This window comes from Choloepus didactylus, chromosome 6 (assembly GCF_015220235.1).
Source record: "Choloepus didactylus isolate mChoDid1 chromosome 6, mChoDid1.pri, whole genome shotgun sequence".
In the NCBI taxonomy this organism is placed as follows: domain Eukaryota; kingdom Metazoa; phylum Chordata; class Mammalia; order Pilosa; family Megalonychidae; genus Choloepus; species Choloepus didactylus.
In genome coordinates, this window is record NC_051312.1 from 90,054,377 (window position 1) to 90,080,460 (window position 26,084).

General features: G+C 38.2%; 1 protein-coding gene across 2 annotated transcripts in view; it reads left to right on the forward strand.

Moving 5' to 3' along the window:
• Positions 1-26,084, forward strand: part of UVRAG (UV radiation resistance associated) — a 421,213-nt gene that overhangs the window by 31,194 nt on the left and 363,935 nt on the right. For both annotated transcript variants that reach the window (XM_037840712.1, XM_037840711.1), the window contains exon 3: positions 18,017-18,051. In XM_037840712.1, the coding sequence (XP_037696640.1) occupies positions 18,017-18,051 (35 nt within the window). The remainder of the gene's footprint in view (positions 1-18,016; positions 18,052-26,084) is intronic.

Sequence of the window (26,084 nt, forward strand, 5' to 3'; positions counted from 1 at the left end):
ATTGGTAATCTCATCTATGTATTACAGTTTTAAGTATCATGTGTACTCTAACAACTATCAAATTTGTGTCTTTAGCTTGGACTGCTCATTTGAACACAGACTCTTATATCAAGTTGCCCTTCTCCACTTGGAGTCTAGATAGGTAATTTAAACTTGGTATGTTCAAAACTGAGTTTCTACTATTTCGGCTCTGACACACCTCCTGTATTCTTCCTTTTTGGAATCCTGGATTGTCTTCTTCCTCTTATATCCCTTATCCAGTCTTCCAGCAAACAGTTTTGGCTCTACTGTAAAATATACATATATCAGACTTCTGGAAAGATGGTGGAGAGGGTGAGGTGGAGCAGGCTTCTCCTCTGTCAAAGAAACTAGAGAGGGGCCAGAGGATGCCTGGGTGCGTGGTTTCGGGGTGTGAACGGCCATAGAGGGACCCCTACAGACATGGTGGGGATGTTGGGAAAAACAAAACAAAAGAAAAAACCATGGAGGGATGGTGTCTCCAGGGATAGGGTGAGTTTGTGTGGCTGGGACTGCCTCCTGGGGCGGCAGTGCTGAAACGGCCACTAGGCAAGGGAGTGAGCAGAGGGTCTCCACTCTTGTGCACCTACCTTGGCAGTTAGCTGGGAAGATGATCCTCCACAGCCATATGGCTGGGAGTTCCCATGAGGGAACCCTGGAGGCAGCATTTGCTCTCCTCCTGCGGAAGTCCTAGGTGTGCATCAGCAAGAAGCAGCGATAGGAGAGGGCACCATACAGAGGCATCAGGAGCCCCTCCCACACACCAGAGGCTTGTGGGTGCATGGCAGCCAGGGAGCCGGGCATGTTTGTGCTGGAGGGTGCCCTTGAGCAGACTCCCTGCCCACATCTCAGCCCCAGGGCAGGCAGTTCCCAGTGCACATGGAGAACTGGTGCACTGATTGGTTCCCCACCTGGTTTGGACCCCACCCAGTGCACAGAAGACCAGGAAAGACCGTTTTGAGAGTAAAAGGTGGCTCAAGAGCGCCACCTGCTGGTAGGGTAGGGATACTGCACTCCAGCAAGCTGTAACTCTGCCAAATTATATATAAATGCGCAAATAATCCTGCATTTCCCAAAATAACCTTATCAAGACAAGCAAGTGCCCCGAAGCCAATGGAAAATTATAAAGCACTTGAAGAACCTAGAAGATGTAGACAAGCCAAATGAACAAATTAAAAACCAGAAGAGACACAAAATTTGGAGCAATTAATTAAAGAAGTACACACAAATCTCCAAAACAATTTCAGCAAGATGGCTAATGACATAAAGGACATCAAGAAGAATCTAGAAGAGTGTAAAGAAGAATTTGAAAGAGTAAATTAAAAAATAGACCTTATGGAAATAAAAGATACTGTTGATCAAATTAAAAATATACTAGAGACACACAACAGCAGATTTGAAGAGTCAGGAGAAAGAATAGATAAACTAGAGGAAGGGACAAGTCAATGTGAATGCACAAAAGAACGAATGGTGAATATATGTATATCTCATCAGATCACTTCTTACGATCTCTAAACCACTATTATCTTTTGCCTGAATTTTAAAATAGACTTCTAATAGTTTTGCCTGCCCATGTACCCCCTTCACAGTCTATTCCCAACCAAGATTCTGTTACAAAATGAAAATCAGATCATATTACTCTTCTCCTCAAAACCCTCCAGTGGCTCTGAGGAAAAGCTAAAATCCTGTTGGTTTCCTAGAAGGCTCTTCGTGATCTGACCATGAAACCAAGGAGGTGGGAACGGGTGAAAGGGAAGTTTTCATTTAACTCAAATTTTTGAATAGGTAATGCAGTTTTTTTTGGCTGGGGACACTCTTCCCTCAGATATCTGGATTAACTACTCCACCTTCTTTCAGGTGTTTGCTCAAATGTTTCCTCAAAGGAGCTCTCATGGATTGCTGAATTGCCCTTTTAAAAATTGTGACATTTTGCTCTGTCTTCTGTGCTTTACTTTTCTCTACAGTACTTAACATCATCTAACATACTTTATGTTTAATTATTTGGTTATTGTATGTCTCCTTCCACTAAAATGTAAGCAGAAAATTTGAATTCAGTTTTGCTCACTGCTCTATTCCTGGGTCAATGTGTGGCACATACTAGGCACTCAAGTATTTTTTTCTTCTTAACTCAAATTTTTGAGTAGGTAATGCAGTGCATGTTTTTTATATAAACGTCTAAATGAAAACTTCCCTTTCACCTGTTCCCACCTCCTTGGGTTTTTTATCCACTCCGATAACCACTGTTACTCATTTCTTGTTTTATCTTTTCTGAACTTCTTTATGTAAACACAAGAAAAATATAGGAATATTCTTATTTCTTACATTTTCCACTAAATAAATTTTGGAGGTTTCTCTGTATCAGCCCATAAAGAGCAAACAGCTGCTGCTGCTGCTCTTCCTCTTCCTCTTCTCCTTCCTTCCTTCCTTGTTGTTCCACTCTTTTGCTATTATACACAGTTCTACATTGACTAACATTGTAAGTAAATTATTTTGTATTAGTGCTAGTATGGCTATATGTTAATTTCAGGAAGTGGAATAACTGGGTTAAAGAATGTGGATACTTGAATTTTTGACAGATATTGCAAAATAGTTCTGTTTGGGGTTGTACCAATTTGCATTCCCACTTGCTATTTATCGGTGCCTTTTTCCCCACAACCTCATCAACATACTAATCTGATAGGTGAAAAATAGTTTTGTTTATTTGATAGGTGAAAAATAGTTCTGCAGTATAGTTTAAGTTTCTATTTCTCCTAGGAGGAGTGACGTTGAGGTACTAAAAAAAATTGAATTAATAAAAATTGAATAATGAATGGAATGTATGCCAAAAATGCTGCTTGGAACCATGTCCTGCAATCTCTGATTGTTTTGTTCCTTTAGATCTTAGCATGGATAGATGGGGAGGCATTTGTATCTAATGGGCCCTTTTATGTAGAAGTGGTTTCAGATGATATCTTTTGAAAATTTGTCAGATGATTTTGTTCAAATTGAATTAATAAAAATTGATATTATATTAATTATACTTTATAAAGTGGTTTTAAATTTTTAAATTAAATCTTTTTAGCAGCGTAAATCTGTGGATGGATATCTTAAAATTTAAATCAGTACAAACCCATGATTAATTATGTAAAAATAGTTTCTTTAGTTAGATATGTCTCTCTGAATTGCTTCTGCCTTGATTGAGCCGATTGTCTCAATGTATTGGTATGTGATTTTGAGGCCAGAAGTCCAAAATTAAGACATTCACATGCTTTTTTTCTCCCAGAGTCTGTGGGGTTCTGATACTGGCTGCTGTCAATCCTTGGGATTTCTTGAACTGTATCTCTGCCTCTAGTCACATGGTGATATCCTGTCCTTTGTTGGCTCTTCCAGTTTCCTATAAAGTGCTTTTAATTCACTATTTTATTTGAGCTTCATAAAACCCCTCTTATTTTCCAGGTGTCATTCTCCTTTGAAAGGTGAAGAAATTATGGCCTCAAAACACTAATTGACTTGTCCAGTGTCACAAAGCTCATACATGGTGAATTGGGGACTGGAATTGGCTTTTGATTCTAAGTTGACTATTCTTTCCTTTGCAACACGTTGCTAAATTTCACTGATAATATTTTAGGTATAACAGAATGATAGACAGTGTAGGCTTAAGTTTAGCATGTTAGGATGCTCAGTGATTTCTTTCCAAATTGTATGACTTCTTTATCCTCAATTCATTTTGGTTAACAAGTACATTTTGAGGGTATAAACGAGAAGGCAAATTGTTTAGTTTTATTTATTCATACATAAGTCAGTCAACAAAGTTTTGGAAGAAATAACAATACTGTTCATCTTCTTAGGGCTGGAGATATATATTTGGGAAACTAATTTAGACACCTTGCAGATTAAGCTAACAAATTCCTCTCTCAAAAAAAAAAAAAAAAAAGTTAAAGAAAAAGAATTATCTGTTCCCCGCCCAGAGTTTGAAAGTAATACATACTTATTTTATTTTTTTAATAAGAAATTTTATTTTGAGATAAATTCAAACTTACAGGAACAGTTGCAAAAACAGTACAAACCCCATACATAGAACTCCAGCATACCCCGACCCCGCTCCCCCAAAACCCCGATCCACCACCTTTAACATCTTGTCACACCACCATTTCTTTCTTTCTTTCCCTCACTCCCTCCCTCCCTGCCTCCCTCTCTCCCTATCATCCATCATCTATTGCTCTGTCTTCTGAACATATGAGAGCAAGCTGCACACATCCTTGAAAAACCAATATAATTCACATATACATTTCCCATGAACAAGAACATTTTTTTATGCAATCCCATTAAATGCAGCTAAGAAGTTCAAGAAATTCAATCTTGATACAAAGCTTACATTCTATATTTCCTTTTTTTTTTTCTCCCCCTTATGTCCCATCTGTGTCCCTTTGAGCCTCCTCTCCTCCATCCTCAGATCTCATCCAGGATCATCCTTGGCATTTAATTGTCATCTATTTAGACATTTTTTTTTTTTCAATTGTGGAAGCATATATACAGCCTAAATCTTCCCATTCCACCCCCTCCCTAGCATTCCGTTAGTGGGATTAATGATATTTAGAATGTTGCAATGCTGTCACCTTCCCACCATCCGTTTCTAGAAGTTTCCCTTCACCCCAAACTGAAACCCTATACTCATTTCTTAACTCCCCATTGCCCCTTCCCCCACTTCTTGGAACCCCTACTCTACTTTTCATCTCTATAGTCATATTGTCTGATACTTTCTTTGTGTTTACCATGGGGCTTAAATTTAACATCTTAAATCTATAACAATCTTGTTTTTCTTTGACACCAGCTGAGCTTCAATATGACACATAAACTATGTTCCTATACTCCCTCATTCCCCCACTTTTATATAGTTCTTGTCAAAAATTACATATTTTACATTGAGTCCAAAACCACTGATTTATCATTACAGTTTATGTATTTTAGATCCTGTAGGAAGTAAATAGTGGAGTTACAATCAAAAATACAGTAGTATTGGTATTTATATTTACCATGTGATCTTTACTGGAAAATCTTTATTTCTTCATGTAGTTTCAGTCAGTTGTTTAGTGTCCCTTCCTTTCAGCCTGCTCAACTCCCTTTAGCATTTCTTATAGGACTGATCTACTGGTGGTGAAGTCCCTCAGCTTTTTTCTCTGTTGGTAGGGCTCTCTTTAGTATCTGAAGTAGGGCAGGTCTTTTATTAGCAAAATCTCTCATCATTTGTTTGTCTGTGAAAAATTTAAGTTCTCCCTCAAATTTGAAGGAGAGTTTTGCTGGATAAATTCTTGGTTGGAAATTCTTCTCTCTCAGAGTTTTAAATATGTCATGCCACTGCCTTCTTGCCTCCATGGTGGCTGTTGAGTAGTCACTACTTAGTCTTATGTTGTTTCCTTTGTGTGTTGCTTCCTTTGTGAATTGCTTTTCTCTTGCTGCTTTCAGAACTTGCTCCTTTTCTTCAGTATTTGACAGTCTGATCAGAATATGTCTTGGAGTGGATTTATTTGGATTTATTCTATTTGGAGTTCCCTGGGCATTTATGCTTTGTATATTTATATTGTGTAGAAGGTTTGGGAAGTTTTCCCCAACAATTTCTTTGAATACTCTTTCTTGACCTTTACCCTTCTCTTCCCCTTCTGGGACACCAATGAGTCTTAAGTTTGGACGTTTTATTTTAGCTATCGTATCCCTGAAATCCATTTTGATTTTTTCAATTTTTTTCCCCGTTCTTTCTTTTGTTCTTTCATTTTCTGTTCTGTGGTCCTCGAGAAGGCTGAGTTGTTCAGCTTCCTCTAATCTTGTATTATGAGTATCCAGAGTCTTTTTAATTTGGCCTGCAGTTTCTTTTATTTCCATAAGATCTTCTATTTTTTTATTTACTCTTGCAATTTCTTCTTTATGCCCTTCTAGGGTCTTCTTTATGTCCTTTATATCCTGTGCCATGCTCTTCTTCATGTCCTTTATATCCTGAGCCATGCTCTTGTTGCCTGTCTGTAATTCTTTGATTAATTGTGCCAAGTACTGTGTGTCTTCTGATCTTTTGATTTGGGTGTTTTGGTTTGGGTTCTCCATATCGTCTGGTTTTACCATATACTTTAAGATTTTCTGTTGTTTTTGGCCTCTTGGCATTTGCTTTACTTGATCCCTAATTTGACAGAACTGCAGCTTGGCGGCATACACTTTCTCTAGCTAACCAGCAGATGGTATCCGTGAGTCACCTATTCCCCTCAAGTCAGTTTTCCCCCACTTTGTCTTTGTGGTGTGTGGGGGTCTGATTCTTGTGGGGTCCAATTGGTGCACCAAGTTTGGGTGTGTTGCTGGTGCTGTCCAACCTGAATATGGGGTGTGTGTCTGGGTGGTTAGGTAGGCAGGGCAGCTTTAATAATCAAACCTCCCAGGTGTTCCCGGAGATTTAAGGCTGTTGCAGGAGCCTAAGCCTTCATTTCAGTCTTTCCACCAGTTGTCTCTGCCTCTGACCCACAAGTCCTTGGTATTAGCATAGGGTCCCTGCGATTTCCGAGCAGTTCCCCCTTCCCAGCTGTGCTCTTCCAGGACCTCTGCTGAGGGAAGGCCACACCACGTCACTAGTGCATGCCAGCCCACCAGGGAAGCCCTGGGTCACTGGGCCACACAGGGGCGCTCCCAGCCTGCTTCAAAGATGGTTGAATGGGACGCGTTAACTTCCCCCTTTTCACACAGCTCCACCCTCCCAAGCTCCGGGACAATGAGCCGTGGATGTATTTAAGGCCACTGTCCATGGCTGATATTGTGGGTTGTGTGTAGTGCTGCGGGAAAGATTCCCCGTCACACTGGGTTTCTTGGCGCAGCTCTGGGCTGTGGGTCTGGCCCTGGGCAGGAGCGTCCCCTGCCCGCTGGGAAGATGGCTGCAAGGAATGCGTTTTTTTTTTTTTCTCCTTTTGGCTCCCCTCTGCTCCTCTGGTCTCAAGACAATCAGCAGCGGGTGTGGGAAGGGGTATCCTCCATGCCAGACACCGAGGCGTTAGCCCAGCCCGCTCCCACCGTGCTTCACTGCGTGGCTCTCCCTGTCATATCTGCAGCCGCTCCAAGGCTTTTTTTTTTTGAAGAACTAGTCCGTCTCCAAACGCCAGCCCACTGTTTCCCCACATAGCAGTGCGGCCGTGGGACGTTCAGCCAACTCGCTCACTCGTTTCAGAATGCAGGCTCCTGGTTTCATCAAATGCATGTTCCCTGTGGATTTAGCAGACCTTGTCCGGCTGGTACATCGCTGGCAATGGTGTTCTGTGTCACTTTCTGGTTTTTATCTAGTATTTTTCATGGAAGTGTTTTTTTGCCCTGTCTCACCTAGCTGCCATCTTAGGTTCCCCTATATACTTATTTTAACAAAAGCAAACAATACAAAAATTTATTAAGTATTAAGTGAATAAAACACAACCTCTTTAGGAGGATTGTGGGAGTAGTCCTTCCAGATAGAAGGCTCCAGGAATCAGTCCCTCCACCAAAACAACTATTGCACTAGCAGACACTGTCTGAATCAACTGTTTTGAAACTCTGGAGTCTAGTAGTATAGCATGCTGCATCCAAGGAAGAGCTCTTAGAAGAAGAGTCTGGTAACTTGCCATAAATATCAGTGAATTTCATCCTCCATGCATTGGCTACCATCCCATCTTCCAACAAACTGGCACACAGGAGTGGGGCTATATCCCGGGCTTCTGGTGCAGCTTCCTGGTGTCAGGGTAGGCTATAAAGACCCAGCCCTCTGAAATCCAGGGGTGTGTGGTCAGATTGACCATCTACTTCAGATCACTGGGGGCAGCTCTAAGGGTGGCCATTTTTCCAACCCCTTTCAGGCAAAAGCAGCAGAAGTGTATTAAAGATGCAAAACCTATTGTTTTTCCTCTCTTTTCTCTTTTCATTCCCTATTTGGAAGCAAAAATAGTTTAGAAAACTTAACAAATTGACGTTTCCATCCCTGAGCAACAAGAAAAAGAACAGCAACAACAAAACTGGTTATCTCAGGGGAGTAGGAGATCTAAATTTCCAAAGTTATAATAGCATAATACCTAGAATGTCCAGTTTGCAGCAAAAAATTAGAAAGCATGCAAAGAAGCAGGAAGTTATGGCCATTCACAGGAAAAAGAGAATTTGCCAGAATTTGAGTCTTCCGGTTGCCCAAGACGGCAGTGTAATACGCTCCAGGGTGCTGTTCCTCCACAGGGTGCTGTTGAGCCACTAGCAACAACTGGCAGAGCCGGCTTCTTTAAAACTCTGGAAAACAGTTAAAGGAATGCAGTAATTGGTCAAATGTCGAATCAAGAAAACGCAGCTCTAAAAACTCTGAAGAAAGTTAAGGCACGGAGAGGAAAAGTAACTTGCCCAGATCACACAGATGATGATGAAGACTCTGATGGCAAAGCTACAGGGGGAAGAGGATGGAAGATCCCTAAATCACCACATGGAGGAAAGTTGCCCCCCCTGAACTACCCACATTGCACTATTACATGAGTGAGACATAAGTATTGAGACATTAAGTAATTGAAATTTGGGATCTTATTTCTTATTGCAGCTAATGTTTAACTATTACATTTAAAAAATTATTTCTGATCACTCCATGGTATTTGCTAAGGAAGAAAGAAAAAAGACCTATTAGTATTTTTAATTTTCTCAATTAGGACTATATTTCGGTTGTTTTATACATTTCTAATCACTTAATCAGTTTGGGGAGACGAAAAGTGGGTAAAACCACTTATCAATATGATCAACTATATATTAATATTTTTGTCTCCATGATTATATGCTATTCACAGTACACTATTTGCAAGTCTATGGATAAAAAGGAAGCAGTGGTTTTGCCTTATTGTTAAATGCTACAGTTAATAAAAGGATGTGTTATCTTTGCTATACCGAACAGTCATATTATTATGCACTCCTTGAAACCAGTTTATATTCTAGGATCATATCCAGTGCTTTGCTCTATTATGCTCTTAATTATGCTGTTTCCTCCAGTATACTTTCTTTTACACCCCTATTCACCTATTTTAGATATAGCAGTCTGGATCCAATCATGAGTTAGAAACCGCATAGTAGATTAAAGAACATTAAGTTTAATATAAAATTATTAATAATGATAAATGATATAAGGAAATTCTGTATTGTACCTTAGGGCTGAATGAGAGCACCCATGAAAGGACAAATATGGAAAGTGTTCAGGCCTCATTGGAGAAGGTGTGGTTTAGCTCACCAGAATTTTGCTGGTGTGGCCAGGCTGGATCTGGAATTGTTGGACAAGCAATAGGCCATTTTTTCCAGACCACAGATGAGAGATGAGGCAATTAGCAACTGGTGGCATGAATGTGCTGTGGAAGTCTGAGTGCTGGCAGGAACTAGGAGAATCTAGTTTCTATGGGGTGGTGGCTGTGAAAAGTATTTTGCCAGGCCAAGATTACAAGGTCACAGAGGAATCATGTTCATGGGCCTGTGACTTGGACAGCGTTTTAGTTTTCCTTGGTTGCGTAAGCAAACACCATGCAATGGGTTGGCTGAAATAATGGGAATTTATTAGCTCATAGTTTTGAGGCTAGGAGAAAATCCAAATCAAGGTGTCATCAAGGTGATACTTTCTTCCCAAAGACTGGCATTCTGGGGCTGGTTGCTGGTGATACTTGGTCCTAGGCTCCTCTGTTACATGGCAGCCTCTCCTGGCCTCTCCTGGCCTCTCCCTTCTCTTCTGGGTTCCACTGAATTTCAGCTTCTTGCTTCCCATGTCTTTCTCCTTCTCTGAGTTTCATCCTGCCTTTAAGGGACTCCAGTAATAGAATTAAGACCCATCCTGATTGAATTGGGCCACACCTTACCTGAAGTAACCTCATCAAAATGTCGTACTTTAAGTGCGTTCATACAGGAATGGATTAAGTTTAACAGCATCTTTTTCTAGGGTACATGCAGCTCCACACCACAGACGGACTCTGCCTGATAAACCTTATACCCACATGGCTGACCCCTGGCCTCTGTCAGAAATGACAGGAGAGCATCTTCTTCCTGCATTGTCCCTCCATCACTTTCTGTGAAAGCTTAAGACATCATACTCAGTTTAAACAACTAATACTTTATGGAAAGTATAAACAATGATGTTTATACTAGAATGCACATTGAAGGGTACATTAGGAGCTGATAGGAAATAAATTGAGACCTGACACAGTAGGAGTTGGCACACTAGTGGCTGCAGGCTAAATCCAACCACACCACCTGTTTTTGATGGCCTGTGAGGTAAGAATGGTTTTCATATTTTGTAATGGTTGAAAAAAGACCAAAACAATAAAAAAGTAGTATTGCACGTGGAAAGATATTTTCAAAGATGAAATAAGTGAAATCATATTACAGATGAGCATTAACAGATGAACATTTATGATGTATTTTGATAAGGAATACTACTTTTGAACCTCAATTAAGTGAAATATTATCCCTCCCAAAAAGAGAATTTCATTCTTCTCATTAATGAAGCTGTATCACACACAAAAAATGTACTCAATTATTATTATATTTCAGGTTCCACCAATGAAAAATTTGTGGAAGTTTGTTTATTCTCTTATAAGTACCTACATAACATCCCTTAATTTTCCCCCTTGCTCTGAAAAACATAAAATATTTCCTATTATGGAAGAATTTACCAACCTCTAATCTTTTTAAATATTGCTCATTCTTCAAGATCAATTTTAAATACTGCCTTCTCCATGAAGCCTTTCTGCATAGCCCTTCAGTGAAATGAAATCTCATTGGGAAAAAAAAAAAATTGTCAGAAACCATACCCCAAGATGCTTATACATTAAGACTTTATATGTTCAGTGAGCTAAAAGAATCCATATACAAGGAACTAAAGGGAATTAGGAAAACATTTTCTGAACAATATGAAGAGATGGAAATTATGAAAAGGAATCAAACAAATTTTGTTGCAAAATTTGGAGCTGCAGAGTAAAGTAATTGAAATGAAAAACTCAGGTGGAATCAACAGCAGATTTGAACAGGCAGAAGAAATAATCAGTGAACTTGAAGCTAAGACAATTGAAATTATCTAGAGTGAAGAGCAGAAAGAAAAAATAATGAAGAAAAATGAATAGAGACTGAGGAACCTAAAGATGAATAGAACCTGAGGGACCTGTGGGACATCATCAAGCTTTCCAAATTACATATCATTGTAGTCCCAGAAGAAAAAGAGAAAGAAGCAGAAAAAAATACTCAAAAATGTACTGTTCCAAAACTTCCCAAATCTGATGAAAGACATGAATATACACATCCAGGAAATCCAGCAAACTCAAAGAGACTCTAAGAGATCTACACGAAGACACATTATAGTGAAATTGTCAAAATCCAAAGACAGAGAGGAGTTTGAAAACAGTAAGAGAGAAGAGAGAAGCAACTTGTCACATACAAGGGATTAACAGCAAATTTTTCATTAGAAACAATGGAGGCCAGAAGACAGTGGGTTGGAATATTTAAAATCTTTGAAATGTTTGCCTTTGCAAAGACTGTTGCTCCAAAGGAGAGGCTAGGCCTCCCCATAATTGTCCCTAAGAGCCTCCTCCCGAATGCCTCTTTGTTGCTCAGTTGTGGCCCTCTCTCTCTAGCTAAGCCAACTTGAAAGGTGAAATCACTGCCCTCCCCCCTACGTGGGATCAGACACCCAGGGGAGTGAATCTCCCTGGCAATGTGCAATATGATTCCCGGGGAGGAATGTAGACCTGGCATCGTGGGATGGAGAACATCTTCTTGACCAAAAGAGGGATGTGAAAGGAAATGAAATAAGCTTCGGTGGCAGAGAGATTCCAAAAGGAGCCGAGAGGTCACTCTAGTGGGCACTCTTACGCACACTTTAGACAACCCTTTTTAGGTTCTAAAGAATTGGGGTAGCTGGTGGTGGATACCTGAAATTATCAAACTACAATCCAGAACCCATGAATCTCGAAGACAATTGTATAAAAATGTAGCTTATGAGGGGTGACAATGGGATTGGGAAAGCCATAAGGACCACACTCCACTTTTTCTAGTTTATGGATGGATGAATAGAAAAATAGGGAAAGGAAACAAACAAACAGACAAAGGTACCCAGTGTTCTTTTTTACTTCAATTGCTCTTTTTCACTTTAATTATTATTATTGTTATTTTTGTGTATGTGCTAATGAAGGTGTCAGGGATTGATTTAGGTGATGAATGTACAACTGTGTAATGGTACTGTGAACAATGGAATGTACGATTTGTTTTGTATGACTGCGTGGTATGTGAATATATCTCAATAAAATGAAGATTAAAAAAATAAATAAATAAGTCAACTAGGAATTTTGTATCCAGCAACATTATTTTTCAAAAATGTAGGAAAAATTAGCACATGTACTGGTTTGAATGTATTATGTCCCCCCAAACGCCATTGTCTTTGATGTAATCTTGTGTGGGGAGACATATCAATGTTGATTAGATTGTAATTCTTTGAGTGTTTCCATGGAGATGTGCCCCACCCAACTGTGGGTGATGACTCTGGTTAATTTCTATGGAGGTGTTACTCCACCCATTCAGGGTGGGTCTAAATTAAATCACTGGAGCCATGTAAATGAGCTGAGAAACAGAAGGAACTCAGTGCAGCTGAGAGTGACATTTTGAAGAGGAGCTACAGCCAAGAGGGACACTTTGAAGAATGCACAGAAGCTGAGAGAGTAGCTACAGATGAGAGACTGTTTGAAGATGGCCGTTGAAAGCAGACTCTCTTACTCCAGAGAAGCTAAGAGAGGACAAACACCCCAAGAGCAACTAAGAGTGACATTTTTGAGGAGCTGAAGCCTAGAGAGGAACATCCTGGGAGAAAGCCATTTTGAAACCAGAACTTGGAGCAGACGCCAGCCATGTGCCTTTCCAGCTAACAGAGGTTTTCTGAATGCCACTGGCCATCCTCCAGTGAAGATACCTGATTGCTGATGTGTTACCTTGGACACTTGATGGCCTTAAGACTGTAACTGTGTAACCAAATAAACCCCCTTTTATAGAAGCCAGTCCATTTCTGGTGTTTTGTATTCTAGCAGCATTAGCAAACTAGAACAGCACATTTGCTGATAAACAAAAGTTGAAAGAGTTCATTAGCAGAAGTCCTACCTTACAAGAAATGTGAAAGGGAGTCTTTCATGCTGAAATAAAAGAGCACCAGACATTACCTTGAAGCCATAAGAAAAAATAAATAACCATTGGTACAGGTAATTTCATAGGTAAATATAAAATTCTGCATTATTGTTCTTTTGGTCTATAACTACTTTTTCTCCCTTATGTGACTTAATATGCAAATGTGTAAAATGACATTTTAAGTCTATATTAATGGGCTTACACCGATATCTAAAGATGCCATCTGAAACAGTAACAATATAAAGGAGGAAGGATGAAGATATAGGAGTACAGAGTTTGTGTACTACTGAAGCTAGGTTGGTTTTAGTTGAATTAGGTTGTTAATTAGTTTAAGATGTTAATTGTAATTACAAAGGTAACCACTAAGAAAATCACTGAAAAATAGAACAGGAAAGAAGATGAGAATCAAAATAGTACAGTACAAAGAAGCAACTAAATACAAAAAAAGAGGCAGAAATGGAATGATTGAGGAACAAAAAATATATGAGACCCATAAAACAAATAGCTAAATGGCAGAAGTAAATCCTTCCTTCCCAATTATTACCTTAAATATCAGTGGTGTAAAGTCCGCTATTTAAAGGCAGAGATTGGTAGCATGATCCATCTATGTGTCTACAAGAGTCTCTGTTTAGATACAAAGACACTAAAAGGTTGAAAATAAAAGGGTGGAAAAAGATATTCCATGCCAACAATAATCAAAGGAGAGCCGTAGTGGCTATATTGTTGTCAGATAAAAGAGATTACAAGTCAGTTGAGAGATTACAAGCAAAAAAGGGGGATGTTATATATTGATTTAATCCAACAAGAAGATACAATGATTAACAATATACATGCATCTCACAACAGAGCTTCAAAATGTTTGAAGCGTAAATTGACAGAATTGAAGGGAGAAATACATAGTTCTACAATAATAGTTGGGGACTTTAGTATACCATTTTCAATAATTGATAGAATGTCTAAACAGATGGCCAGTAAGGAAATAGAGAACTTGAACAGCACTGTTAATCAATTAGACTTAATTGACATATATAGAACACTCCACCCAAGTAAAGCAGAATACACATTCTTCTCAAGTGCACCTGGAACACTTTCCAGGGTAGATCATATGTTAGGCCACAGATCAAATTTTAATGAATTTTAAAATATTGAAATCATTTCAAAGTATATTCTTGTACCACAATGGTATAAAGCTAGAAATAAATAACAAAAGAAAAAACTAGAAGATTTCCAAATATGCAGAAATTAAACAACACATTATTATAATGGGTCAAAGAAGAACTCACAAGGGAAATTAGGAATATCTTGAGATGAATAAAAATGAAAACATAGGATACCAAAACCTGGGATGCCGTGAAGGAAGTGCTCAGAGGAAAATTTATAGCTCTGAATGCCTACCTTAAAAAGAAGTCACAGATCAATAACCTAACTTCACCCCTAAAGAAACTAGAACAAAAAGAAGAAACTAAACTCAAAGTTTGTAGAAGGAAGGGAATAGTAAAGAATAGAGCAGAGATAAATGAAATAAAGAATAGACAAACAATAGAATAAATGCAACTAAAAGTTGGCTTTTTGAAAATATCAATAAAATTGACAAAGTTTTATCCAGACTGACAAAGAAAAATAGAGAGAGGACACAGATAACTAAAATCAGGAGTGAAGTTGGGGACATTATTATTGACCTTAAAGAAATAAAAGGGATTATAAGAGAGTAATATGAATAGTTATATGCCAACAAATTAGAAAACCTAGATGAAATGGACAAATTCCTAGAGACATACAAATTACCTAATCTGATGCAAAGAGAAATAGGAAATCTCAATAGACTTATAAAAAGTAAAGAAATTAAATCAGTAATTAAAAACCTCCCAATAAAAAAGCCCAGGATTAGATATTTACAGGCGAACTCTACCAAACCTTTAAGGAAGATTAGCACTAATCCTTTTCAAAGTCTTTCAAAAAATAGAACAGAAAAGATTACCTCCTAACTCATTGTATGAGGCCAGCATTACTCTGATACCAAAGCCAGATAAAGACAACACAAGAAACAAGTATTACAGACTAGTCTTTCTTATGAATATGGATACAAATTCTCAACAAAATACTAGCAAACTGAATCTAACAGCACATTAAAAGAATTATACAGCATGATCAAGAGAGATTTATCCCACTTATACAAGAGTAATTCAGTATAAGAAAATCAATTAATGTAGTGCACCACATTAATAGAATGATATAGCAGAGAGACAAATGGCCAAAAAAACACATGAAAGGATGCTCAACATCGTTAGCCATTAGGGAAATGCAAATAAAAACTACAATGAGATACTGTTTCACACCTACTAGAATGGCTAGCATTAAAAAAAACGAAAACTTGCAGTGTTGGAGAGGATATGGAGAAATAGAAACACTGTTTATTGTTGGTGGGAATGTAAAATGGTGCAGCTGCATTGGAAAAGAGTTCGGTGGTTCCTCAGAAAGTTAAATAAGGAATTACCATGTGACCCTGCAATGCCCCCTCTAGGGATATACCCAAAAGAATTGAAAGTAGAGACTTGAACAGTTACTTTTACACCGATGTTGATAGCCACATTATTTGTGATTGCCAAGTGTCCATCAACTGATAAATGGAAAAACAAAATATGGGATATGCAGACAATGGAATATTATTCAGTCATGAAAAGGAATGAAATTCTGACACATGCTGCAATGTTGATGAACCTTGAAAGCATCTTATTGTGTAAAATACGTCAGATACAAAAAGACAAATATTGTTTGATCTCACTAATATGAAATTATTAGAATCAGCAAATTCATAGACTCAGAATCTAGAATACAAGTTATCATGGGTTAGGGTGGGGGTAGCGAATGGTGAGTTAATGCTTAATTGGTACAGATTTTCTGTTTTGGGTGATGGAAAAGTTTCGTAGTAGATGGTGGTAATGGTAGCACACACTAAATAATTAGCATCACTGAATTATATATCCGAATGTGGTTAAAGGGGGAAATTTTTTGTGGTATATATGTAACTAGAATAAAAATTAAAGGAAAAAAAAACACCATAGGTCTGTGAATCTTAAACAGTGAACCCTAATTTGAACTATGGCCTGTAGTTAGTAGTATAATTATAATATCTCATGACTTGTAAGAAAGATGGTACCACACTAATGAAGAGTGTTAATATTAGGGAATACTATGTGTTTGAGGCAGTTATATGGGAGCTCTGTATTTTCTGCATGATTTTCTATAAACCTACAACTTCTGTAATAAAAAAAGTCACACTATGTTTGTCTATTGGTCTTGCAGTTTTACTTTAAAACGTTTGTCCCATAGATTCAGATGTCTTAGGATATATATACAAAAGATTGTTTATTTATAACATTGTTTGAAATACCCTAAAATTAGCAGTAAAATAAATTATCATCCATAGGAAATTAAGTATTAGAATTATCTTTCTTCTTATTTAAAAATAATTGTTCATAATAGAAAAATTAGAAAACTACCAAGACAAAAAATAAAAGTAAGCAGCCTAATCCTATCATCTGTGATATTGTTAATGTAATTACAAAAATTGGTATTCTCTTGTAACTCCTCACTTAGAACCTGCTCTCTTAACTTAATATAGTTACTTTCTCTCTACCAAATGGAATAATTACTTATATCTTTAAAATTTTTTTTTTTCTTTTTAAGAAAGACAAGGATAAAACAATGTGGATAGTATGCTTTTCAAGAAGAGTTTGCCCATCAGGGTCTTATGTCTAAGTCCAGTTTTCCTTTACTGCTTGAAAATTCCATACCTTCAGTCATTAGTGAATGATTACTTTGCAAGTTTCACTCTGAGTCCCATCTAAACTGTTATGTGTTTAATTTTTTTTACATTTATTATTTTAAAATTATAAACCTAAGCATAATCTTTGAAATTCATTCAACAAAAAAATATTTATTGAGTGTCTGTCCTGTGCCAGAAATGGTTTTAGATGCTGAGGAAACAGTAGTTATATAAAACAAATGCTATGGCCCTTATGGAACTTAATGATTATTGTTTAGATATATGAGATATAAATCTTAACATATTAGAAAAATATAAAGTTTGTCCATGTATCACTTAAAATCACCCCAAGTTTCAGTGGTATATGCATCACACTTGAGAAACTTTGCCTCACAGTGTTGTAAGGATACGTGAGTCCTTGTAGACTCTGCAGTGACAGAGCAGCATGGAGGTAACTTGGGCAGAGTGTTTGTCTGAACCTCTGACACATTTGCCTCTTTTCATTGGGTCTTCAGGTTTTGTTACAGTTACCAACACGTGAAAGTTTGTAGCATCATGAAACTTGAATGATAATGGAGGACCTTCGATTATTAGTCTAATTCCTTAAGTTTTCTAGTGAAGAAATCGACCCAAGAAAATTAGAGACAGCATGTGTAGACCTTAGTTTTCCCTGGTTGCTAGATCGATATTCATTTCACAGTGCTACAATTGGATAATCATTAGAGATATTTGAGAAAACCAAAGCATATAGAATCAGTTGTGGAGAAGGGAAAGCAAAAGTCTTTTGAGTTTTTAAGGGCTCAAATTATAATCTAAGGTAAAAGGACGGTTAGGTAACAATCACTAAATTGAATAATTGACTCTAAAAAAGGTTTTGACTGTTCTTTACTGATGTTTTTTCCCTTTAAAACACTTTTACTTAATTCTTCCTTCTAATTTTATTTCTTTTTTGATGATAAGAGTAAAGTGAGAATAGATCCTTTGGAAATGTTTTAAATGTTTTCCTGGAATGTGTTAAAAATTTATAGGATTAAGAGTTAGTGAATGAGCTTAATTTCTTCCGTATCATTTATTTTTCTTTTTCTTCTTTTCCAGAATTTTATAGAAGTGAAGTGATTAAGAATTCCTTGGTAAGTTTTCTTTCTGACAGGTGTATATGATTGTTTTTAACTCCTATTTCAGAAAATGCTGAGATATAAAATAAATTGAGGTTCAGTTCTGGAATTATGATACTTCTGCATTTAAATCTTGTGTGAAATTATCGCTTAAATCATAATTGATTTGTTCATTGCTCTATCTCTAGTGCTTAGAATATGCCTGGCACATAGTGGGTACTCGATAAATATTTGTTGAATGAACTGATATTTTTTCTGTTAAAGTCTTTAGTGTTTTATCAACCCAAATTCTGTAATTTTTATCACTTTTATTCACTAGAAAGAGGTTTTTTACTATTTTACCTGCCAAATATTATAATAAATGATGAATTTGTTTAGGTATGATTTTAAAGAATTTTTTGTATTGAGCTGTTTTAAAGGGCCTTTCTACTTCTTAGTGATGGCATTGCTCAGTTAGAAATTTGAAGGTGTCCTACTCTTAGTAGCACATGCACAGATATTTTCATCAATTACTGAATTTCTTAGGCTACGTTGGAAAAAAAGGACTTTACAGTAATGATAATATGCTTCTCATGGGCTAAGACTGTGGTGTCTTTTTTTGGCCTCCTCTCGTAACATTCTTTTCCTTACTCATCATGTCCTAGGCATACCTCCTTCTTTCAGTGCTTCAAACTGAAAGAACATACCAAGTTTATCTTGTTCCTTATGCCTAGAACACTTTTTCCCTCAGCTCTTCACTTGGCTCAAGAGGTCTTTAAGGTCTCAGGTATGTCACTTCAGTGAGGGCTTCTCTGACCACTCCATCAAAGTATCTCCTTTTCCCCTAGTGACTCTTTTTCACATCTCCTTGTTTTATTTTCTTTAGCAGATCCATCACGATTGAAAACCCTTACTCACTTATTTGTGTTTATTTTCAGTCTCCCACCTATTGCAATGTAAGTTCCATGAGAACAGGGACCTTGTCAGTCTTGTTATTCACCAATGTAACCCCAGAGCCCAAAGTAGCGTAGATACTCAGTAAATACTTGTCAAATGATTGAATGGATATCAGTGATGATCTGTTATAGTTAAAGAATCCTTTTGCATACGTTATCCCATTTTGATCCTTAGAACAACCTGTGAGGTAGATGGGGCAGATACTTAAGAAATGTACCCAGAGTGGCTCAGTGACTTTCCCAGAACTATAGAACTACAGGACCAGAACCCCAGTGTAGGCCCTCTGTCTTTACGTCTCTAGTACTCTTTCTTCCTCATTAAACTGTCTTCTCAATGTTTATAAAATATAATAGATTTGAATTATAGGCCAGACAGAGTCCTTGAACCCATCTCTGGGGAAGTCTAATAACCAGAAAGCTCTGGTTCTACATATATTCAATGATGTTCATCAATGCCTTGCACCATGTCTGACACGTAGTAGCTGCTGAATGAATGTTAGTTTTTCCTCCTTTCTAGGTTCAGTTGGAAACAGGAGCAGTCTATAGATAGTTGAGAGTTAGGGGTGGTTAGGGGATAGAGTAGAATTTCACCTTGATTTATTCTATCCCCTTTTTTAGTAGACTGACTTCTAGCTTCTAACATTGCTTTTTTCCCCCCTGAATTTGTGTAGTAGTGGACCTTATGCCATAGTGGTTGTTAATGGTTTTCTAAAGCTGCTGAAATGCAGTATACTAGAAATGGGTTGGCTTTTACGATGGGAATTTATTAACTTACAGTTCTTAGCTGTGAAAATGTCCAAATTAAGGCATCAACAGGCCAGTACTTTCGCTGAAGACCAGTTAACAGTGAGCTTGGGCTCCTTTGTCAGATAGCAAGGCACATGATGATGTCTACTGGTGCGGTCGCAGTTGATTCGTCTGGGGGGGGAGTGGCGGCCGGTAGCTAAATCCTAGGCTCTCGGGATTGCTCGGAGGGTACCGGCGGCGGGGGCTCTTTCCCGGAGGCGAGGGCGAGGCGGGGGACTGGGCCCGGTCCCCGGCGGAGGCGTGCAAGGTGTGGAGGGCGGCGAGAAGGAACAGGCGGGACACGTTTCTTTGAGGGTGAAGAAGCCAAGAGAGTTTATTAGGGGAGAGTACAAGCTTATATCGGGCGGTATAGAGGGCGGGGTAGCTGTAGAGGTTAAAGGCTTGGATTGGTTCTGAGAGGGCACGGAGGTTGTTTGAAAAGGGGCGGGAGTTGCTCCGGTAACGAAGAGGGTGGAGGGTGCGGGTAAGGCACGGGGGGGGGGGGGGGGGGGGGGGGGGTGTTTCTCCGGCAAGCCCTCCCCAACGGTTGTACTTTGGGGTGAGGAAATGGGGCCTGCATTCGGCTCCACTTTCTCAGGCCCGGGGGGCCGTGGAGGGCGCTACCACCCGTGCCCCACTACCTTTCCTAGGGGCTGATCAGTTCCCCTGGCCCAGGCCCGCCAAGTCAGAACTCGATAACAGTGTCCCGCATACTGGTCCTTCTCTTCTGAGTTGCTTCAGCTTCTGGCTTCTCTGTGGCTTTCTTTAAACTTCTCTGGGGCTTTTTCTGTGAGCTTCTCTTAATTTCATCTTTCTGCTTCTGTTTCTCAGCTTCTTTTATCTTCCTGTAAAGGACTTCAGTAAGAGGATTAAGATCCACCTTGATTGAAGTCATTTATATCTCAATAGAAATAACCTAATCAAAAGGTACCACCCACAATAGGTCTACACCCACAGGAATGGATTAAAAAGACATGATGTTTTTTGGGATACATATAACTTTAAACTACCACAATGGTACTTTAGTGTGTTGTTGTACATTGTTAGTATTGTATTTATTTGATAATCACTTGACTTCCAAACCCATATTTCTAAACATTATTTCTCTGAATCTTAACACCTATGTTCAACTCCTTTTGGATACTATCTTCAATTACTTCTGAACTGTCTGCGAGGTTGTGACATCTTCATCCATAGTGCTCTTTAGCTGAAAATGTCTTGTATGGATAATGTAAAATGGATTCCTGACAAAGGATAGGATTGAACTAAAAGACCTCCAAGGTCCTTTCAACTCAGAATTTGTACTATAATTGTTTCCTGGGTATATCTCTTACACTTTTGTAAGAGAACAACTGTAATTGTTCATGAACATTTTATCTTCACAAGTAAAAGCAATGGAGTTCAGAGACTGTCTGGATATCTTTATGTCACCCTAGCTCCCAGTGTACTACTTCTGTTGATCAGTAGTTTGATAAGTGTTGATTTATTGATGTTTCCTTTTAAGGGTGTTCTTTGAGATTATATTTTTGGCAAGGGTTTTTTTGTTTGTTTGTTTCTTTTATATGTTAGTATAGGTTCTATAAACTTCAATTCGTTTATTATTTTTCTTCTTGAGGGAAATTCTTTGTTTGCTTTTTATTAAGTCATCTTGACTGTTTCGGATTAATGGGCATTAGATACCTCAGAAGTCACAACCCTCAGAGAGTATGCCAGAGAAGGCGCATTGTGACCTCCCTTTTTGCTTCTCTGAGGAACCACTGCCAGTCCACAGATGAGCAGAATTTGTTGATTTCTTCCCTGCTTAGGATTTTGCAATTCTTAAGCTATTGTGACAATTTGCTGAATACTTAGTGGTTTAAATGCTTCTAATCCCTAATGATTACTGTTGTGCTCTGCACATAGAAGATGCTCAGCAGATATTTTTTGAATGAATGAATTCTCCCATAAGTATATTTACTGACTGAATTCTAAGTCAGTCCAAGACTCCATATCCTCAATTAGGTACTAAAGAATTAGGAAAACGAGTACTTTATTTTTAGCTAATGCTTTGGGTACAGGTTGGACTCTGATGAAGAATTCCTTAATTTCACCAGAGTGTTCCTATGCCAGACAAGGCCTAAAACCCAGAGGCAACAGCCTCTTAAGACCAAGAGTTAACAACTCTTTTTACTCATATAAGGCTTAGATCGTTTCCCCTAGGTTTATATTCTGAGCTTGGTCCTCAGACCATAGTAGATTGGTCTTGCTGCTCTGTTATCAAAGGAAACGCGAAAAAATGAACCCAAGATTAAAAAGAGTATTTTTTGTTGTTGTTGTTGTTTTTGCCAAAGGTTGTTTTGTCCTTATGTGCCCATTCTGTGCCCTTTACTAACTCCTGAATTCTCCAGGTCAGCACTGTCCAGTAAAATTTCTGCGATGATGGTAATGTTCTAGGCATTGTCTGGTACAGTTGCCACTAGCCACATGTGGCTGTTAAGCACTTGACACTCAATTAGTCTTACTGAGGAACTGAATTTTTAAGTTTATTTAAGTTTAATTAACTTTAATTAAAATAGCCATTTGTGGCTAGTGGATATCGTATTGACAGCACAGTTCTATATGCTTCTGAAAAACTTTCTTACAATCATTTGCAGGAAGAAATTTCTTTTTGTTCCCACTTAAAAAAAAATACTTTGTTCTTTTCTTATACCACTAGTACCATTTTAAATCAGTATAACAGGTGTTTGTATGGTTATCTTAGCTCCCTTACTATATATGATAAACTTCATGAAAGTAAAGATCTTATGTGCTTCGTTTTTTAATACAATTTTATTGTGAAATTTAACATATATACATAACAGTGATAACTTTCAAAGTACAATTTAACAAATAGTTATATAGGTAATTTCAAAGAATGTTATGGGTTACAGTAACACAGTTTCAGTTCTTTCCTTATTGTGAAATATAAGATATATACAGAAAGGTGGTAACTTTCAAAGTACAATGTAACGAGTAGCTATAGAGCAAATTTCAAAGAATGTTATGGGTTATGACTCCACCTTTTCAGTTACTTCCTTTCTATTCTAATACCCTAGCACTAATACCCTAGATTCAGTATTTGTAATCCTTTTGTTAAAACCTATTTTGTCTGTTGCTACCCTTTCCTCTCATTTAATCACTTTCTTGATCTTCAGGGGTATTTAGGCAATGACCACCCTAACTTGTTCATATTGAAAAGGGGTGTCGACATTATGGGGAAGGGGGCTACATCTGATTGTTGTTCTTAAGCGGCTGTTGCCTCTGGGTTTTAGGCCTTGTCTGGTATAGGAACATTCTGGTGAATTTAAGTTTCTGAGAGATAAATTTAGTGAGTGAAGCTCTTATAGAATCTCAGACAGGGACCTAGGTATGTCAGAACTACTGTTGGTTAGGGCATGGCATACTGTGGCTATTTGGGATATCTAGCTGGAGCTTGCAAAAGATAAACCTTCAGGATAGCTTCTTGACTTTATTTGAAGTCTCTTAGCCACTGTACCTTTATTTTGTTACCTTTTTTCCCCCTTTGGTCAAGAAGTTACTTTCAATATCTTGATAACCAGGGCCAGGCTCATTCCTGGGAATCGTGTCCCATGTCACTAGGGAGATTCACTCCCCTGGGAGTCATGTCCCATGTAGGGGGGAGGTTAATGAATTTATTTGCTGAGTTGGGCTTAGAGAGAGAAAGGCCACATGTGAGCAACAAAAGAGGTTCTCTGGAGGTGCCTCTTAGGCATAAATATAGGCAGGCTTAGCCTCCAATTTACAGCTCTAAGTCCTCAAGATTGAGGACTTGGCGTATTAAGTAGGGGCTTCCTAATTTCACATGGCATATATTCTGTCTAAGATACATAATCAGCATCTCACATTATCTTCACTTAGCTGTGCAATCATCATCACTCTGAATTTTAAACAAGTATCATAACACAAAACATACCAGAGCTCTTATCAGTTGCTAATTATTTGTCCCTAGTATTAGTGTTGCTCTGGTAAGATATTCCTATTCAATAATGTCTGTAATATGTAATGGGCAATTTTTCCATATACTGCTCTGTTGTTAACTCTTTGTACCAGTGTCTTACCTTATTATTTATGTTTATAATGCTACTTTGTGGCAACCACTTTCAACCACTTTTGATTATGTTTGCCTTCAGTGCGGCACTGATACTTATGATCCCATTAACTAGCCATAATCACCCCTGTCCATTCCCATACCTTTAAATTCACCCTCATTATCATGTATGTACATATTACATTATCATTCTCCCTTCACTAGTTTCTGTCTTATCTCTAGATCCCCTATATTCTAAATTATAAGGCACTGGTTTTACATTGTTCAGGAAGTTCACATTAATGGTAACGTACAATCTCTCTCCCTTTCTGTCGGCTTGTTTCACTCAGCATCATGTCTTCAAGGTTCATCCATGTTGTCATATGTGTCAGTACCTTGGTCCTTCTTACTGCTGCATAATATTCCATCATATGTATAAACCACATTGATCTGATGAAGGACACTTGGATTGTTTCCATCTCTTGATAATTGTGGACAATGCCACTGTGAACATCAGTGTGCAAATGTCTGTTTATGTCACTACTTGTAGATCTTTTTGGTATATACTGAGAAGTGAAATGTTGCCGGGGGTGATGCAGAAATTAAGATTAGAGACAAAAATATCTCTTGGAGACCGGGAGCAGGGGACACACCACCTGTCAGGCGAGTGTGTCTGTCCCATTCCCAAGACCCTTATTTATTATGCTTTTAGGGTAGAGAAATGCTTTACTATGCACGTAGACATTTTCTCAAGATTGTTTACATCTGTCTGCAAAATGAGTCTTATCTTATTCTCAAGGACAATAACAGAAAAACAGTTCCCCAGCTGCATTCTCACTTCCATGTATACTTTAATGAGACGTGCCTTGATAGTGTTCTATCTCAGCAGGGGCCTAGTGTTCCAGGCCCCCACCTCAAGTATTCGGGAAGGAGAGGAGAAACTTTAGGCTCTGTTTTCCACAGTGAAATTATCAGATCTTAGGGTAACTCGATATCTAGTTTTCTGAGGAACCACCAAATGGTCTTCCATAGTGGTGGTACCATTATACATTGCCACCAGCGATGAATAAGAGTTCCAATTTCTCCACATCCTCTTCAACATTTGTAGTTTCCTGTTTGTTTAATGGCTGCCATTCTTATTGGTATGAGATGATATCTCATTGTGGTCTTTTTTTTCCCCTTCATTGTGGATTTGCATTTCCCTAATAGCTGGTGAAGATGAACACATTTTCATGTGTGTTTTAGCCATTTGTGTTTCCTCTTTGGAAAAATGCCTCTTCGTATCTTTTGCACCTTTTATAATTGGCCTGTTTGTACTCTTGTTGTTGAGTTGTAGGATTTCTTTATATATGCAGGATCAGTCTCTCATCAAATATATGGGTTCCAAATATTTTCTCCTGTTGTGTTGGCTGCCTCTTCACCTTTTTGACCAATTCCTTTGAGGTACAGAAGCATTTGATTTTGAGGAGTTCCCATTTATCTATGTTTTCTTTAATTGCTTGTGCTTTGGGTGTAAGGTCTAAGAACCTATCTCCTAATACTAGGTCTTGAATAGGTTTCCCTACATTATCTTCTAGGAGTTTTATGGTACTATCTCTTATATTGAGGTCTTTGATCCACTTTGAGTTAATTTTTATATAGGATGTGAGGTAGGGGTCCTCTTTCATTCTTTTGGATATGGATATCCAAGTCTCCCAGACCCATTTGTTGAAGAGACTGTTCTGTCCCAACTCATTGGATTTGGTGCTCTTATCAAAAATCAGTTGACCATACCCAGACTTCAATTAGAGATATGAATAAAGCAGATCTGGTTAAGACTAGAGCAAATCAGGCCAAAGGGTAAAGGTTGAAACTGACTGTGTTCAAATTTCAACTTCTATGTGAGACCAAGGGAAGAGATGTTTGTTTGGTGTAGGATCTATATTTTCTAAACAATGTAACTTCTACGCTGAGTTTGTTCAAACACTACGATTACATGGAACTTTGAATAGGAAGTGAGCTACGGTAGGTTTGTATAGATTAGAATGAAATAGCAAAACATCCTAAAGTATTTTGGGTGGAGAATAAAAATATATATTTGGGGCCCCCTGAAGAGCTGGGGGAGAATTCAGAGTGTTGGGCCTCCTCACCTGGATTGTTGCTGATGTTCTCACCACCATTGGGGACTGACGTCTTGATGTTCTGAGCCCTCTGTCTTGGGACTTGCCCCTATGAAGCTTGTTGCTGCAAGGAGAGGTTAAACTTGCTTATAATTGTGCCTT